Source organism: Carettochelys insculpta, chromosome 7 (genome assembly GCF_033958435.1).
Source record: "Carettochelys insculpta isolate YL-2023 chromosome 7, ASM3395843v1, whole genome shotgun sequence".
NCBI lineage: Eukaryota > Metazoa > Chordata > Testudines > Carettochelyidae > Carettochelys > Carettochelys insculpta.
The window spans coordinates 42,390,748-42,408,785 of NC_134143.1; the positions used below are offsets into that span (position 1 = coordinate 42,390,748).

Sequence of the window (18,038 nt, forward strand, 5' to 3'; positions counted from 1 at the left end):
GTTTAAATGGCACGTTCCAGCTCCAGCAGGCTGTCAGCAAGGGAAGCCCGCTCTTTGGGCCCGCCTTCCCACCGCACGAGTACTCAAACCTTTCAGCAGTTACTCCATTACTCAACATCCCATTAGATCCCTTAGCTTGTTGTATGCACTACTATGCTGCAAACCTCTCTAGTAAGATTATAACCACAGCAAATGTAAGTAAATGCAACATTTATGAGCAATCAATTCAGCTGAAAAAAGTGGGTGTGCTGTAAAATTGTTTGTCTTGTTGAAGTGTGGCATGTTACTGAAAAAGCTGGGAACCACCGTACTAACGCACTGTCTTTGACCTATGACCGTAGAAGAGTTAGCACGTATTGTAAGGGACAATTCAAGTTAAGTAGCTATGCTAAATAATCTGTTCCTTGCACTTTTGCTGTGACGCTATGGTTACCTCTCCTGAAAAGAGCTCCTCTGCATGACTGGAAAGCTTCTCATCGCTCTCTCATTAAAAGATATTATATCACTCACCTTGTGTCTCTAATACCCTGGAACCAACACAGCTATAAATACATATTCTTCTTCACAGTCAACGTGTTTGTAGGCAAGTTTGCACCCACGATGGATGCTAACAGCCATTTATTGCCAAGTTGAAGTTTTCACCTGTCTCCCATATATTTGTTTTTAAATGAAGTATTTTGGAGATAAATATTTTTAAAAAGATGGGGTTCTCCTTATAAACAGAAATGCTTCTTGTGACGTGCCCCATTATATCTGATTACTAGACTACATGCATTTAATACCTCTATTGCCTGGGAAGACTGCAATATTTGCAGTCAGAGGGATTCATAAGCATGAAATGTTCCCACCTCTCCTAAAATATAATCCTGTCTAGGGTTGAAGCACAACACCCTTCCTAAAGTATGCCTGTATTACCAAATGAATGAACAATAAAGTAAATAAGTCAGTCAGTCATAGCCTTCTCTGCAGGCACTTAGAGCAGTTCAACCTACCTCCTTGGTCCTCCACTTCAAATTCCAGTTTTTCCATCAGAACTGCTGAGCTCTAAACTTGTTTCCTCCTTTACTATTCCCTCAGCTAGAGCATCTTGGCTCCCTCCAGACTTTATCTTACTGGCAAAGGCTGAGGTTCAGTAAGGATTTCAGCCTGCATGCAACACAGACTATTAACTCCTGCCTGGACAGGACATAATTGATGCTAGCCACAAAATGACTCCTTGGAAGAAGGAAGAAAACCAAAAATCAATACATTGTTCAACTTGTCTGAAGCACAGCCTCGGTGTAAACATGCTCTCAAACACTCTTATTGGAGGTTTGCAGTGACTAGAATTAAGGTTAGGTTTTTCAGCTATAAGTGGGTAATAGCCATAGAGCAAACTAATGAGCCAGAACAGGCAGGGGCATGGTAGATTGTAAAAAGTTTCAGAAACATCCAACAGACCACACCACTAAATCATTGCTCTGGTTGGATTTGGTTAGTGGGCTAGAGTGGAGACAGGGATTAGTCAACTGATAGTGATGCTGATTGCCTGAATAAGCATAAAGCACACAGCAAAGAAGAGAATGGTGATGTTTATTTATATTACCGCAATAATTACAGGCTCCAACAAAGACTGGGGCCCTTTTGTGCTCTGTTCTGTACAAAGGTATAGAGTCTCTGCCAAGTAAGAGGGCATGCAAAAGAAAGACAAGGGCAGGAGGGGGGACACATCAGCATAGAGAGGTCAAATGACTTGCCCAAGCTTATACATCATGTCAATGGCAGAATTAAGCTAGAATCCAGGTCTCCTGACTCCCAGATCAGTGTTCTAACCACTAGACCATGATTTCTCTCATGGAAGTAACACGGGAAATAATATGACACAAAGCACCTCCAAGACTCCATGAAAAGCTAGATAATCCATGGGATTTGTGCCACAGAATTAAATAAACTGTAGTTTGCAGAAATCACAATGTTTCACAATTTTACCACATCAGAGAGGTAGCCGTGTTAGTCTGTATCTTTGAGAACAACAAGAAGTCCTGCGGTACCTTACAGATGAACAGATATTTTGGACCATAAGCTTTCATGGGCAAAGACCCACTTCGTTTACATGAACGGTCTTTTTACTGATGTGTATAATAAGTACTTCAGAAGTGATCATTTCCACAGAGTGCTCTGCTGCTCATGTTAAAAGCATGGAAGAAGAAAATACATTTTCTGCCCAAAAGAATAGTCTATTAGTATACCACTCCATGAAATGCAACATGAAGGGATTCAACAGTTTGTAACCTTATTTAGCAGCATATACAGTCACTGGATAGTGATTTCTGTTTTATAAATTGTTAAATACTATAATTTGCAGGTCAAAAATATCCTTATCTTGGACCAAATTACACTGTCATTACACAATGAAATCATAGATATAACTGCAAAGTCTTTTAAAAATGTCTCAGAAACATATATTGAAAGCTCCACTTCCTACTTTGCTCATTAATTGTTCACTGACAGCTAAACACAGTGTGTAGCTAAGCAAGTGTCAGAGCACATCAGATTTCTGCAGGATAGGAAACTGTATTCTCTTTGGTCATAGTAAATCTATAACCTGAGACAGATAGTGGCATCATACAAGAAATAAAATCATCATACAAGAAATCAAAAATAAAATCTGTTAGGAATAAAACAGTGAAGAAGAGTTCAAATCAAAACTGGCTGTCTAAATGTAAACGATGCCATACCAAATGAGTACAAATGAGTACAAAATATGTAAAACTTTAGAGCTTACAATATCACCCAGCTCTACTTTTTGTTCAGCCAGCCACTAAGGACATGGCTACACTAGTCCCTGCCTTTCGAAAGGGGGATGTTAATGAGCCACTCTGGCAGATGCTAATGAGGCACTATCATAAATATGCAGTGCCTCATTAGCATAATGATGGCCACACGTGCTTTGAAAGTACAGCTTTCAAAACGCATGCCGTGGTATAGATAGGGGCTTTTCGAAAGGACCCCCCCCAGATTTCAAAAGCCCCTTCTTCCCAAAACCAAATGGGAAGAAGGGACTTGCAAAATCCAGGAGAACCCTTCTAAAGGCCCCTGTCTACACCGGCAGCGTCCGTTTTGAAAGCAGCAATTTTGAAATGCGCGCAGCTGTCTTTATACTAATAAGGTGCTGCATATTCATGGTAGTACCTTATTAGCATCTGCCAAAGGAGCTCATTAGCATCCCCCTTTCAAAGGCAGGGGCTAGTGTAGCCATGGCCTTAAGGGAAAGAAATTTGTTTACAAACTACAGGAAATAACACTGCCTGCTTCTTATTAATAAGGTCATCTGAAAGTGAGAAAAGGCATCCACAGGGGACTTCTGTGGACAGCATTACAAGGTATTTACACGCCAGATATGCTAAACATTTGAATTCCCCTTCATGCTCTGGCCAGCATTCCAGAGGACATGCTTCCATGCTGATGACACTCATTAAAAATAATTTGTTAATTAAATTTGTGACTGAACTCCTTAGGAGAGAATTGTATGTCTTCTGCTCTGTGTTTTACCTGCATTCCACCATATTTTTCATGTAATATCAGTCATGGATGATGACCCAGCACATGTTCTTTTTAAGAACATTTTCACCATAGATTCAACAAAATACAAAGAAGGTACTAATGTGGATTTCTAAAGATAGCCTCAGCACTTGACCCAAGAATTAAGACTCTGAAGAGGTTTCCAAAATCTGCGAAGGATGCGGTATGGAGCATGCTTTCAGAAATCTTAATAAAGCAACAGTCCAACCTGGAACCTACAAAACTCAAACCACCAAAAAAGAAAATCAACCTTCTGTTTGCAGCATCTGACTCAGATGATAAAAATGAACATGTGCTGGTCTGCACTGCTTTGGATTATTACTGAGCAGAACACATGATCAGTAAGGATGCACATCCTCTGGGCTCATGGTTGAAGCATAAAAGGACATGTGCATCTTCAGAGAATCTGGCATGTTAGTATTCTGTAACACCAACTCTAATAGTGCATGAGAACATATATAATTGGAGGTACACATCTCCTAAAACTGGAAAGGACTTCAGGAGGTCATCTAGTCCAGTCCCCTGCCCTCTCAGCAGGACCAAGCACCATCCCTGACATCTATTTGCCCCAATCCCTCAATGGCCTCCTCAAGGATTGAGCTCATAACCCTGGGTTTAGCAGGCCAATGTTCAAACCACTGAGCTGTCCCTCCCCCCAGACTGCAGATACACATCTCCTAGAACTGGAAGTGACCTCAGGAGGTCATCTAGTCCAGTCCCCTACCCTCTTGGCAGGGCCAAGCACCATCCCTGCCATCTATTTGCCTCATCTATATCATGAGAGACTTAAATCAGCACTGCAACTGAAGTCTTCCTTGCAACAAGAAATGCAATAAAAATACAATTATTCATGAAATGTTTGAAACTATGAAAAAACTAGAAAAGTGCTATGCTGAAACTCACGGCAATGAACATCAATCCTGGCCCATACAGGTGGAAATTTATTCCTACAGATAGCAAATTTGAAGAGACAAACATTTCTGGTTCTTCAGAGGCAGAGATCAGAAATATTATCGACTTACATGCTTGAAGCTATCACTGACTATACTAATTCCAGATTCACCAGGCCATTATGGACACTATTCTCATGTTTTCAGTGCTCTGACTCTATGTAGGGGCCTAGTGATAAATATATATAGGCCTATTATGCAATGTATAAATTGAGTCTGCAAAACCACTGTATACAGAGAGGATGCCTCACCTAAGTGTCTACCTCTCAATGTAAATACCATCAGATTCACAACAAATGACAATAGCATTGTTAAACATATACATGCACTGGTGATGAAGCCACCCACCTCTCAGGATATATTGGTCTCAGTGGAAATACTATTCTCATTGCCCTGCCCACTGCAACAGCAAAACATCAGCTTTACACAATTAATGAAAACAAGCAGATTCCTTGTCCCTGAAGCAAAAACACACTCCAGGACTTGATCTAAACGTAAGTTAAAATCACAGGTGTAAAGCACTTTTCCTGCTCCTTCAGATGCTGGCTCAAAAGGAGACTAGGAACAAAATATATTCAAGGGCACAAATACAGTGAGCAGAAGGCAGCACTAGTAATGGATTAGATTTGCAAATTGGTATGCAAAGTTTAAAATGTCATATTACAAGGAAATGATAAAATCCCATTCCCTACCCAAATAAAGGAACCCGTTTCAAGTAAACTATAATACTAATATACAATGCAACATTAGTCTCTGTGGAAACATCTACATTTGCAAAATTGCTACATAATATAGATAAAAATACAAGCTTGTGAGTCCTTTACACACTTGCATTTTCCTGCCACAATCTTAATCACCACATTTTGTAACATCAAGCAATCATTATATGTTCATAAAAATATCCTTCTGATCCACCAAGCCATTATACTGTTGGAAAACTTTTAGAACTCCGATATGATTTAGAGTACACTGGGATTATATTCTTTCTGCAAGCTTTGAAAGATGTATAATATATTAAAGTAATACACAGTGATGTATTTCTGTACAAGAAAAGCGTTGAGTGGGTAACGCAAATAAAGTGGAGAGGCTGTGAATGAGGCAGTCTATATGGCAGATAAATGAGGAAGTCTATATGGCAGGAAGTCTACGCAGGCTGCAGAGTAAATGCTCATTTCTGTACTTTATAGGGTTTTTAAATGTTTTATTACACTTTCTTTACATGTATATTATTTTGGGGGTATCAACTGGAGTGCATGGAACCTTGCTTTAAACCGTCTCATTTTTAACCTTAATTTTTTTGTGTAAAGATCAAGCTTTTCCACCTTCTAACAGAGCAAAAACATCAGTATTATTTGTAATGGCAACACTTAATATCAAACAGAACTGAAGTAAAATGTTTTTGGGATATAGTGTGCGTAAGACAAACAATATAAAGCTCAGATCCTGCAAGTGACTTTGCAAAAGCACAGTGGTCTTCCCATACACAGGCTTTAAATCAGGTAAGCAGGGTGCTACTGAAATAGCGGTTTTAACAAAAGAATGAACGTTCAACTACTAAGGCCTGTGTAAGACCTCTGTGTAAACACAGACATTGCACCTGCTTAACAGAAATCTTTAAAAAAAATCCCTGTATAGGCACACTTAATTGATTTAGCTTGCATTTGTAAAGGTATCAATGTAAGTTAAATCAGCATAACTTGGTTTAAAAACACACCTTTATTTAAACAGCTGTCAGTGACACTTTGTGCATAGACCAAGCAGGAAAAGGTTTGTAAAGGTATGTAAAAACTTTGTTTTGTTAACACCTATTTAACTTAAATGACTAATTAAAATTTAGGATAATAGAAATCTTTGTTAAAATTCCATCATCCTCACCCATTCCCTTCATGTTAAGACTCACAATAAATATCCCCTATGCCTCCCAGCGGTGTTTCCAAAATCAAAAAAGACTAGACTTGGAATTCCTAATACTTCTAAGGTATAAAAAGAAACAGAAAAATGCTTTAAATATTTTTAAAAAACATTTCAGGCCTTATTTGCAATTTTCTTTTAAGGGATAAAAGCATTATTTTAAAATCATCTTTAAGCCAACCTCTTTTGTGTGAGATGATGTGCAAGGCCACTTCATAGGGGATGTTCAGTTTTCAGGTGTAGGCTTCTGATGGGAAGCATACCCACTGTCTACAGATATGTTGGCCAAAATAAATGGAAAATTTAGCAAAGCAGAAGGCGGTCTTGACAGTGTCTTGTGTTACATTTAGGCTTTTGCCATTTGTTTTAGGGTTTTTGTTGTTGTAATGTCTGTAACATTAGGAATGTTTTAAAAATAAATGACTATAAATTTCAGCTATAAACTTTAAGACATCTAATGTAATCATGCAGTGTGGTCAACCTTTTCCTATACACCCTCTCTCCTGAACAATACATCCACAGAGTGTGCTAAACTGTATTCCACAATCCATTACATGCAGCACTTGAAAAAAAAATACCACACAAGCTAATAAGAAAACAAAGCTTAACAGTCAATGCAAAAAAATGCAAATACCAATTCCAGTGAAAGTTGGGACAGTGGCCTGGTGAGAAGTTTACTCTGATTCCCCTCCTCCATCCTGGGAAAATGGAAGGTCGTGGGTTCCTTTGACTGTGCTGTCCTTGGACCCTCTGTGGGCTATGATCTTTGGTATCAGCCTTTTGCTAATAGCTTTCTGAAATCTGCAGCTTCTATCTGCTAGAACGAAGACAAAGCTTCTTTTCTTCCTCTCTCCAACCTGAGAGCCTTCCTGATATTGGCTATTGTGTGGACAGGAGCAGCCAGTCCCTGATTTCAAGAGGCAATAATTTAACACAAATGCGTGTACAAATGTCACTGTGGATGGATGTCTTCTTAATAAGAAGTACATGTGAATTCTATATTATTACTGAATTAGCAAATTATCTGACTGAAGTTCATAAATTGTCCTGCTTTTTGTCAACATGTTGTACTTTCAGTTTTGTAACATAACATGAAAGGGGGACTGGTCACAAGCATTCTATAGAGATGATGATGTTTTGACAAGGAGATGCAGCGCTATTGGCTTTGATAAATCTGTAGCATATGGATAGTGTTCTACACAGTAGAATCGGCTGTTCAATTGACATGACATGTCCATTGTGGCCGCTGATGCTCAGCTGCAGCTAAGGAGCACTCATCAAAGCTAGGAGAGACAGGGAAAGATGGCTTTCAGCAATCTTTGCACCCTTGATCTTAAGACAACTTAATACCAATTTGGTTCCTTTGTGCCAAGTTATCGCACATTCTAGTAGCTTCTAGGCTGCTCCACTTTGTGCCAATCACCCAAAGGGGTTATTACAGCAACTGGAGCTCACTAGATGCAGAGACACCATTGCTATGTCCCCTTTCTTCTACTCACATTACTTGCACTGACTATGGGGAGCAAGGATAGTGTAGGAGCCATTAACTGGTTGTCTGCCATTTGATGAATCCACTCCATTGTGGTGATTCTCCTAACACTTCCTAAGCAAACTTGAAGAGTTCTTTGCACTGGCAAAGCAGATCAAAGCTGCCTGCTGAAAGGGAGAACTGTATGTACAATACCAGTTTTTCTTGTAGTTTGCTTGGGCAGATCTTTGAAGTTAATGTGTAGTAGTGCTGTATGAAAATGAAAATGGACAGCATTCCAGAAATAATAGGAGTAGATACAGGATAATTTGCTAAGGACATTTTAGCAATGTGTGTGTGTGCTCTGTAAGAAAGCTAATATCCACTGAAGGAACAAGTCACACATCGGTAAAACATCATTAAAGTACAGAATATAAGAAGCAGGAGAAAAAGTGGCACTGGCAAAGAAGCCTGCCTCCTTCATTCAGCAATTAAGGGTCCAGAGAAAAGATCTATCCAGCACTAGGGAGCAGACAGGGAAAGTAAAGACTTAATTTTACTGAGCCAGAATGACTATTACCCTCAATATAGCACTTTCAAGAGTAACAAAATTACTTATTAGGTGAGTCTGACCTATGAAACCTCATCACCTAATAAATCATTTTGTTAGTCTTTAAAGTGCTACAAGACTGCTCTTGTGTTTTGTGAAGATACAGACTAACATGTGACTGTGACTATTATAGTCAATGGGCATTTTGCCTGAAAAAAAGACTTCAGGCTTGAGCTCCAAGGGATATTATCTTAGGAGAGACAGCTATTCCACTGCCTTTTCAAAAGGATTGTTCAAAGTACATAACCTGTTTTAAGTATCGGAGGGGTAGGCCTGTTAGTCTGGATTTGTAACAGCAACGAAGGGTTCTGTGGCACCTTATAGACTAACAGAAAAGTTTTGAGCATGAGCTTTCGTGAGCACGGACTCACTTCATCAGATGCTGGTCATGAAAGCTCATACTCAAAACTTTTCTGTTAGTCTATAAGGTGCCACAGGACCCTTCGAACCTGTTTTAAATGACTTTAGAATGAGAGTTGGATGCTATCAGATTAGACAGATTTAAAATTCTTTCAAATTATGGCGTATACACATTAGCTAGCTACACATATCTGTAACCTTAACAGAATGCCTAGTGAGCAGGCTCACTGGAGTTGTCTTCACTACACTAATAGCACTGCATCGGTATACACTGAGGGGGGATTTTTTTCTTTTTCTGATCACATCTGGGGCAGATAAGATGTCAGATGTGGTTCTGCAATGACAAAATGTGGTTTTCCTAATATCAGGTCTGTGGTCTCATTACTGAAGGAAAATTAAAATGAAACATTGTTACTCATATAATTTTCTAAATGCTTTTCTCTTTATTCAGTTTGTTCTGTTCTGGACTATTGAAACAGAGAAGTTCTAGTTCTCTTATTATTATTGTCTATCACTTAATTTGTTTAGCTTTGTTCTTACTTTAATAAAAGAAAATATAAGAACAGGAGTACTGGGTCAAGCCATGGTCCATCTTGCCCAGTATGCTGTCTCCAACAATGTCCCTTATCCAACTTATGGAGGAATGTACAGAACAGTATAATTATAGTGAGATGCTCCTCTGGCTTCCGCTTCTGGTAGTCAGAGGTTTTGGATCGTTCCAAGTATAAGGCTTCATCTTGGCTAAAAGCTGTTGATAGACCTATCCTCCTATTAACTTACGCAGTTTGTTTTTTTTTGGAATCCAGATATACTTTTGGCTATCACAACACACCATGGCAATGAGTTCCATAGGTTAGATGTGTGAAAAAGTACCTCCTCTTGTTTATATTAAATCTTCTGACTATTAATTCATTGAGTGATCTCTGTTTTCTGTCTGATGTGAAAGAGTAAATAACACTTCTTTATTGAATAGTAACAGAGAGGTAGCTGTGTTAGTCTGTTCTCCACCAAAACAAAACATTATTGACTTTTCCCACACCATGCACAATTTATAGATCTCTACCAGATCCCTTCCCCTTTGTCTCCACTACATGGTGTATCCATGCTTCAGCAATTGATCCACCAGCCATCAATTTATCACACCTGCTTAGATCCAATAAAAAGATCTCCAAGCACCATCCCATCAACTCCAGTACCCTACCAGGTTGAGAAGAGTCCTACCAGGATGGGAAAAGTAGCTGGAGTCAAGAGTGCAGCTCTCACCAACCTTACCACATGGAAAATGAGGCAGGGAGTATGTCAATTTCAGCCATGCTATTTGCAGAACTGAAGTTGCATGGAGCACATTGAGGGGTGGGGTGAGGGGTAGCACTAAGTGTAGGCAAAGTCTTAGCTGTCTCTTTTCCAAGATAAACAGCCCTAACCTTTTCAGTCTCTCTTTGTATAAAAGTCATTTCATACGTTTAATAATTGTTGTTACCCTACTTTGAACCTTTTCCAGTTCCACTATGTTCTTTTTGAGATGAGGCAATCAGAACTGAACAACTATTTAGCGTGTGGGTGTTACCATGGATGTACATAGCAGCATTATCATATTTTCTGTCTTATTTTCCATTTTCTTTCTAACACACTGTTGGGCTTTTTAACTGCTGCTAAGCACTAAGAAGTTTTCAAAGAAGTATCCATGGTGACAACAAGATCTTTCTTGAGTGGTAACAGCTAATTTAGAACCCATCATTGGATATTTATATTTGAAGGAGGCGGGAAAAATGTGCACTACTTTGCACTTATCATTACTGAATTTCATCTGCCATTTTGTCGCCCTGTCACCCAGTTTTGCAAGATCCCTCTGTAAATCCTCACAGTCTGCTTTGGACTTAATTATCTTGAATAGCTTTGTCATATACAAACGTTACTACCTCACTGTTCATCCTCTTTTTGCAGATTATTAATGAATAATGCTGAACAACAGAGTTATCAAATACAGATCCTTGGGGGACTGCAGCACTGTTCACCTCTCTCCACTATGAAAACTGACCATTTATTTCTACCCTTTCCTTCCTATCTTTCAACCAGTGACTACTCCATGAGAGGAATGCTTCTTCCGCTGAATTCAAAAGAAAGGAATATGCCTGCCTCTCAGCTCTAACAACCATGGGCCTGAGGCTTTGAGATACACCTGAGGCTATTTAATAATTCATTTAAACTTCAAGTACAGATTATACCTCCCTGATCTGGCACTCTGCAGACCTCAGTGGTTCCAAATAAGTGAATTTGCTGAACCAGAGGAGGTTAATGCCCCTGTCCCTAGCCACACCTCACTGGCCCTCAGGCAAGCCAGCACTCCAGCTCCCACCCAGGGCCACCGGGGGAAGCCAGCAGTCCAGCCCCAGTGCCTCACCCATGGTGGCCAGGAAAAGCCAGTGCTCCAGCTCTCATCCCCGCAGGGGATTGCCGAAGGAAGCAGGCGCTCTGGCCCCAGTCCTTCTGGGTGTCTGCCAGGGAACACAGCCTCCAATATGGCCTCACTGTCCCCCTGTGGGGCTGTCAGATGGTTTCCCTCATGTTCCAGCTCTCTGGTTCAAGAACATCCCTCATGCTGCCAGACGAGGGATGTTGTCAAATGAGAGAATTCCGTTTTTTGGAGGTACAACCTGTACCTAAATATTACGAATCATCTATCTGGTCTGAAATCTGACCCATTTTAGGGTTAGAGAAGTAAGGGTGGTCCAGTGTAAGTTGTGTAGATAATAATGAATGAGGTATTACAAAACAGCAATTGAGAACCAGCTGGATCTCTTAATTATTCACTTAAGATTTAAAACAGGTTTTGTTTTTAAAAGGTGTACATTTTTACAAAGGGAATGTAGTCCCTCAGGTTGTTGGCTGAATGTCTTTGAAATATTTCTCCCTCTATAAAATTTACTTCCTTTATAAAGTACTGTGAGACCTACTGATGAAAAGTACTACATATAATAGCCAGGCATCATTAATTTTTATTATTATGTCAACCTTAATTTATTCTGCAAAGTTTTTGTTCATGAATCAGTACAAGTTTAAAATCGGTCCAGTGTATAAGGATATCCTCTTCCTACAGAAGTTATCATGCGTACCAAAGTAAAGCTTCCTTTCTGAAGACTTTAGCAATTCCATGGAATATACATAGAGAAAGGTGGGAAAACTTTCACCCACAGAGAAAATGTCAAAGATCTAAGTAGCTAATCTTCAAAATATTAGGTATTTAACATGGATAGGAGAGCCAATCTTTCCTTATCCCCGCTTTGGCTTTCCCTGGCCCAGTGTACCTTCTCTGCCCTCAGCACTCCTCACCCTACTTCCGTACTTCATCCTGATCCCTTGTATATCCTCTGTTTGGGCCTCTTGCAGATCTCCTGTGCACTTCAGTCATAATGCCCCCACAACTCCCCAGCTCCTTTCCAAGCCCTCAGGTTCCCTGCATCCCTTAATGAATTTTCCCCTCTCACACACCACCACCCACTTCCCTCATGTTTCAACTCAGTCCCTTGCACACACTCTTCTAGGCCTCCTCAGTTCCCCCTCAGACCAGCAGCTGCAACAAAGCCTGGACTGCACTGCTCCTCTGTAGCTTTCAAGGTGACCACTGAAAAAATAATTTTGAAGCCATAGAGAGTCAAGATTTTTCTGAATGTTATCAAATGACCAGAAAAAAAATCTACGAAGGTATGAGCTTTGGCAACGCTTCATGGCAATCAGTTTCACTTGGGTGCAGTCAGAGAAGACTAAGAAGCAGTTTCACAGTGGGGAAGCTAACTTCAATTTTAAATGTGGAGTGAGGCATTGCTGCTTAATACCCCAAGCACCCGGGACAGGGTTTCCCAGCACGTTTAGGATTTTACCCTGTAACTACTTGTCAGGCTCAGAGAGGACAAGAAAAGCTGCGACCTGCCCTGGGACTGATGGAGAGGCTAACACCCCTTCCCAGAGAGCACGAATCCCAAAGCCAATGAGGAAACCAGCAGCCAGCCACACCCACCGCCTTGACAGCTCTCAAACACAACCACGCCAACAAGCACCAAACAGAAGCCTCGTTTGCGCCCTTCCGCCTACGCAGAGCTGAGCCTGCAAACTTTGGACAAATGGAGATCGCCCTGGTGCTGCGTCCCAGCCCCAGCGAACCCCTTCTCCCCGCAGAAGACAACTGAGGCCGGAGGCTCCGGGAAGCGCGTGTCGCACAGACCCGCCGGGGCAGAGCCAGGCCCTGCACGGCTGCAGCAGCCAGCGGCATGGGCTGGGGTCCCCGCGCTCTGCAGCTGCCCCCGTCGCCGCCTTCTCGCGGGCAGCGCCCGCTGCCCCGCTAACGGGGCAACAGCCCGCAGGGGATGCTCCAGTGCGGCGCGCCCCTTCCCCGCCTGGCTCGGGTGCAGCGCCGCCAGCAGCGGCCCCGCAGGGAGCCGGTGGGGGGAAGCCGAGCCCCGCAGAGGGGCGCACAAGGCGCCGCCGGAGGGCGAGGCCTTCCCGGCTGGGGGGAGGCTCAGCGGGGCGAACCCCCAAAGGGCTGCGCCCCCACAGCCTTCGCCGGAGCCGGGCGGCGCTGTCAGTGCGCGGCCCTGCCCGGCGCCCCGGTCCCTCCGGGCGGGAGGCCCCTCCCCACGCGCCGGCCGCTCACCGCAGGGTGGGCCCCACGCAGGCCGTGTCCGTGCTCTCGATCTCCTGCAGGATCCGCTCATGCTCGGGCAGGCTCTCCGCCATCTTGGGTGGGAGGGAACCAGGCAGCGGCGCCGCTGCGGGACGCGCTGGGAGGCGGCGCCGCGGCAGCTGCCGGGGACCGGGCTCCCGCGCGGCGCGCCCCCACCCCGAAAGCGGCGGGGGCCGGCGTTGAGGAGGAGGAGGCAGAGGGGAGGGGGACAGGGCTTCAGCGACAAGGAACGGGGGCTGCCGGGCGGGTTGGGCGAGGAAAGGGGGGAGTCCCGGGTTAGCGGGTGAAAAGGAAGCGAGCCGGCCTCGGCCCCCCCCAGGAGCACGCTGCTGCCTTGTGGCTCTGAGCTCCCAAATGCAGCAGCAGCCGCAGTAGCGGACAAGTCTGGTCGCGCTTCCCGCACACGCCGGAGGAGGAAAGAAATGATCCCATAACAGCGTCCAGCCTTGGCGCAATCCGGAGCACGAGGTCGTCAGAAACCAGGATCCGGCACCTGGATCCAGCCAACTGTTGGCCCACAGCTCCGGGGTCTAACGCCCGAACCGGGAAGCGGCGTAGCCCGTCCTGCTGCGCCCAAAATCCCCGACCTTCACGCGCCGCAGCACACCCGCTACAGAAAGAGTCGTCCAGCACGTGGATGCTGCTGAATCTGCCCCAGCGCCCCCGCTCGTACTCCCAGTCCACGACGCGCGCACACATCCCTGTGCAGTGCTGGGGCCACTCCTGCTACACCAAAAATTCTGGACGCTGAGGTATCCTTGAACGCTGGTGCTGGGAACACCCAGGTGTGCCCAATGCAACAGTTTGGTTTTGTGTTTTTGTTGTGGATTTTTGCTTATTCGTGGGCGTTTGCGGATTTGTTTTGGCTACTCTTCTAAATTCTACAACATAAAGAGGTCACTTATTCCTGCTCCTTGGCCCTTGCAAAATCTGGTCACCTGTTATGCTCTGGAACAGAAGCACTTAATCCAAGTATGGACCAGAATCCAGCAAGGTCAATTTTTCACCTCTCTAGCCCAGCCTTTTTACATTCTGAACAGACAGCAAGTGTAGCTATCATTTTAAAATCAGATAACTCTGTATCCAGTTTGTGCTTCATTTGAGCCATGATAACTTTGGAGATAGGTGAAAGAATGGGCTAGACCTTACTGGATGCAGACTTATATTTAGATTTTTTTTAAGTGCTAGTGCAGAGTAGACTCAGAGACTTGCAGCCAAAATGTGCTAGATACAAGATCTAGACACCAGCAGTGTTGTTATGTGTTGCTTTTGCAGTAGGATCTACTGGAACTGAGATTGTTCTGTTCAAGCAGAAATAAAAACATGCATTGTCTATTTTGACAATACAAGCTGGAGAATCTTCACCAAAAATGGCAGGATCAAGCAAGCTCTAGATGCTGGACATACGTCTTTGTGGTGCTATTGAACAGTTAATGAAACAATACTGAACATGGTTTGGATGTTGCCTACACTTGCAGCTAAATCATACTCATCTTTCTTTCAGCAGAATCCACTAGTGACATCCATTGTCAGCAGGAGTGGGGTATTCTAACTGTAGGGAAGCTCCTGCAAAACACAGGTTGGGCAGTGATATTGTAGGAAGGCAATTCATAAAAGGAAGCTCTTTACAAATTCTAAACTTTACTATCTTTTCTATGTTGTTTCCCTGTAGAAATGTAATTCAGTTCTTCCCACGTTCTTTTTTCCACATCACCAAAATTATTTACAGCATAGGGTAATAGATGATGAAAAAAATGAAAATATATGGTTTCTTTCTTTAGTGTGATCCTTACTGCAAACTGACATCCACAATACCAGACACGCTATTTTAATGCCGGTGCAGATAAAAATACAATCTTTAATATATCAGCTTCATGTCCATGAAAAGTCACTAGATGATAAATGTAGTATTTTTAAATTTTTCAAAGCCATAGGAATTTCACTGAATAAATCTTAACTGCGCATGTAGGGACTTTGATCATAAATCAGGGTAGTGTCTGTCTAAAATATCTGCATTAAGTCATTCACCTATTTTTTCAAGCATTTGTCTGATGCAAATTAAAAGCATTCCATTACAGAAGAAGTTATTGTTTCTTGTTTTCATTTTAAAAAGTAATTTCTTTCTCCTGGAGCATTTGTTTTAAGTCTGTAAAAATACCCCATGTCCCGGTGAGAAAGGTTTGAGTAGAGGCCTTTAGTCTATGCTTGTTCTTTTAAGGCCCAATACTACTCCAATTAAAAATAAACTTTTCTCTGAATTTCAGTGTGTGCCTAATTAGGTCTTCAGTACCTGAGGGGTGAAGGAACAACAGCCAGAGACTAAAACAAATACATTTTATGCAATAAAATATGATCTACAGTATGCTTACCTTAAACTGGTTCCAAGAGGTAGCTCAAATGACTCAATCTCAGATAAGACATTTTCATATATTTGATCTTTGTTTTCTTCTGAATAAAGCTCCAACAAGTTTTGTTTGCATTTTCTAGCCATTGCAGAGCATGAAACAGTTCTGATGTTAGTGCAGAACTTTTATTCTCTTTACTATCAGTACCACAATGCTTCTGTAGTCAGCAAAATGAGCAGTGAAAAACTAGACCCTGGGCTGACCTTGTGGTTCCTGAGGACTTTGTGTCCAAGCATGCTGCACAGCTGCTGTTTTCCTATATCCTTTCCAATATCTTGTGCCTATTACACTGTGTCCACTACATTAATGTCTCTCCTTGAAGACAGGCTTATTTATTGTAAGGGAAATTTTGTCAAAAGCATGGAATAGTTTATAAACATATATAAAACATCTCGCCGTGAATAAGTATTACTGATGAAAGGAGACACCAAAAACCTGAAACTTAGTTATCTTCAAATTATGATTTACAAGTGGATTCAGGCAGGGCACCTACTTTTGAGTCCCTTTGCCATTTTTTGTGGGTTTGAAATTATGTTTTCCTATTTTCCAAATGTTTGTCTTTTCCCCTGTTGCTTTGTGTAAGCCCCACACAAATAAAATCATTAGGGAAAAGTTTGGCTGTGAAAAGCACAAAGTACATTTACAACAGCAGAGAAAATGTTTGTTTTAATCTGTCAACTTTAATCATTTTTAGTTGTCATTTGTACAGTGTTAGATAAACAGTTCAAATAGAAATGTGATTTGTAAGTTGATGGTGTCCCTTTGTGCTGTAAATAAAATCACACTGCTGTATTATGCTAGCCCCATCCCACCTTGAGAACCTGGTGGACAGGCTTCTCACTTTGAGCACCTCTGATCTCAAGTCATTGTCTGACCATTAATCTACAAGATAGAAGATGTTTGGTACAATTTCCTCAAATGAATCTTAAGCTCATCCAATTTTGTCAGACTTGAGACTGGAGTGCCAGACTTTGAGAAACAAGCTTCTGAAAGCTTAATACCAGCAAGCACTGTTGTGTGGAAAGGGCAGTCTTTTTATAGCTTCCCTATTTTAGTATTTCTCTCAGAGACTCAAATAAAAACTTGATTTAGATCCAAAAGCTGTGCCTGCTGCAGCTGATGAGTGTTACCATTACTTCAGTATGCGTAAGACTGAGCTCTAACTGATACAAACTTTTAGCAAAATCCTATGTGCAGCAGAGATCCCAAAAGTTAAGCTGCATTCTCTGTAAAAGTCTGGTTTTTCTCTACTTATTGTCTTTTTTCTGTAAATAAAAGTTAACTGCTCTGTAAGAAATATTTCAAACATTCACTATTGTTTAACAACTAGTGTTTGGGATTCATTATTTGGATAATGAACTGTGAATACATACTTGTGATTAACCCATCCAGCCACTGGATGTCACACAAATGCAGACAAAAGGATGGCTTGACTAAGAGTACTAATTTGCACTATAAAAAGGGAGATTGGATATTAACTTTTAAAATAATTTGAAGACATTAAGAAATTAGTTTAATAATTATAAAAGTTATCAAAATGACTAGTTCGTGACCTTATTCACAGCTAAAAGTCCCAATTTTGTCGACTATACATTTCTAATTCAAGGTCAAAAGATGTAATTTATGAAACTACTGGACTCTAACATCTATTAGATCCAGCTACTTAGGACTGTAGCCAGAGATCAATGTAGTTAATTTTTATAAAGGTCTCTGCAACCATCTTATCCTCGCAGCTGTGTTATTGGAAGATAAGTGTACCTACTGTTGATTGATGGAGTCACTGGATTTGTTATATTCTTATCACATAATGGACAAATTAATATTTTACCATTAAAGAGCTACCTGGGCTGTATTAAATACACGAAGTCAGGGGTCAGCAACTAACATATTAAGAAGAACCTTTTTTTTTTTTAATTTGGTGAAAACAATAATTCAAGAACCTCGGTGCATGTGAATATAAGTAAGTCCTTAAAAATGTTAAATCATACTTTTTGTAACTCCTGTTTTAAGAACAGTGCACACACAATGATTTGTAGTGTGATACATGTTTATTGCAGGACATTCACAAATTTTTACATATTCTGTTTCCTTGCAT

General features: G+C 41.7%; 1 protein-coding gene across 6 annotated transcripts in view; it reads right to left on the minus strand.

Annotated features, from left to right (window-relative positions):
• EXOC6 (exocyst complex component 6) overlaps positions 1–17,424 on the minus strand; it is a 190,264-nt gene extending 172,840 nt beyond the window's left edge. For 2 of the 6 annotated variants that reach the window (XM_075000389.1, XM_075000388.1), the window contains exon 1: positions 15,908–17,424. In XM_075000389.1, the coding sequence (XP_074856490.1) occupies positions 15,908–16,029 (122 nt within the window). In that variant the 5' untranslated portion in view covers positions 16,030–17,424. Of the gene's footprint in view, positions 1–13,508 lie in introns of all 6 variants that reach the window. The other 4 variants (XM_075000392.1, XM_075000390.1, XM_075000391.1 and 1 more) reach the window with 3 other exon arrangements.
• Positions 17,425–18,038: the final 614 nt, after the last annotated feature.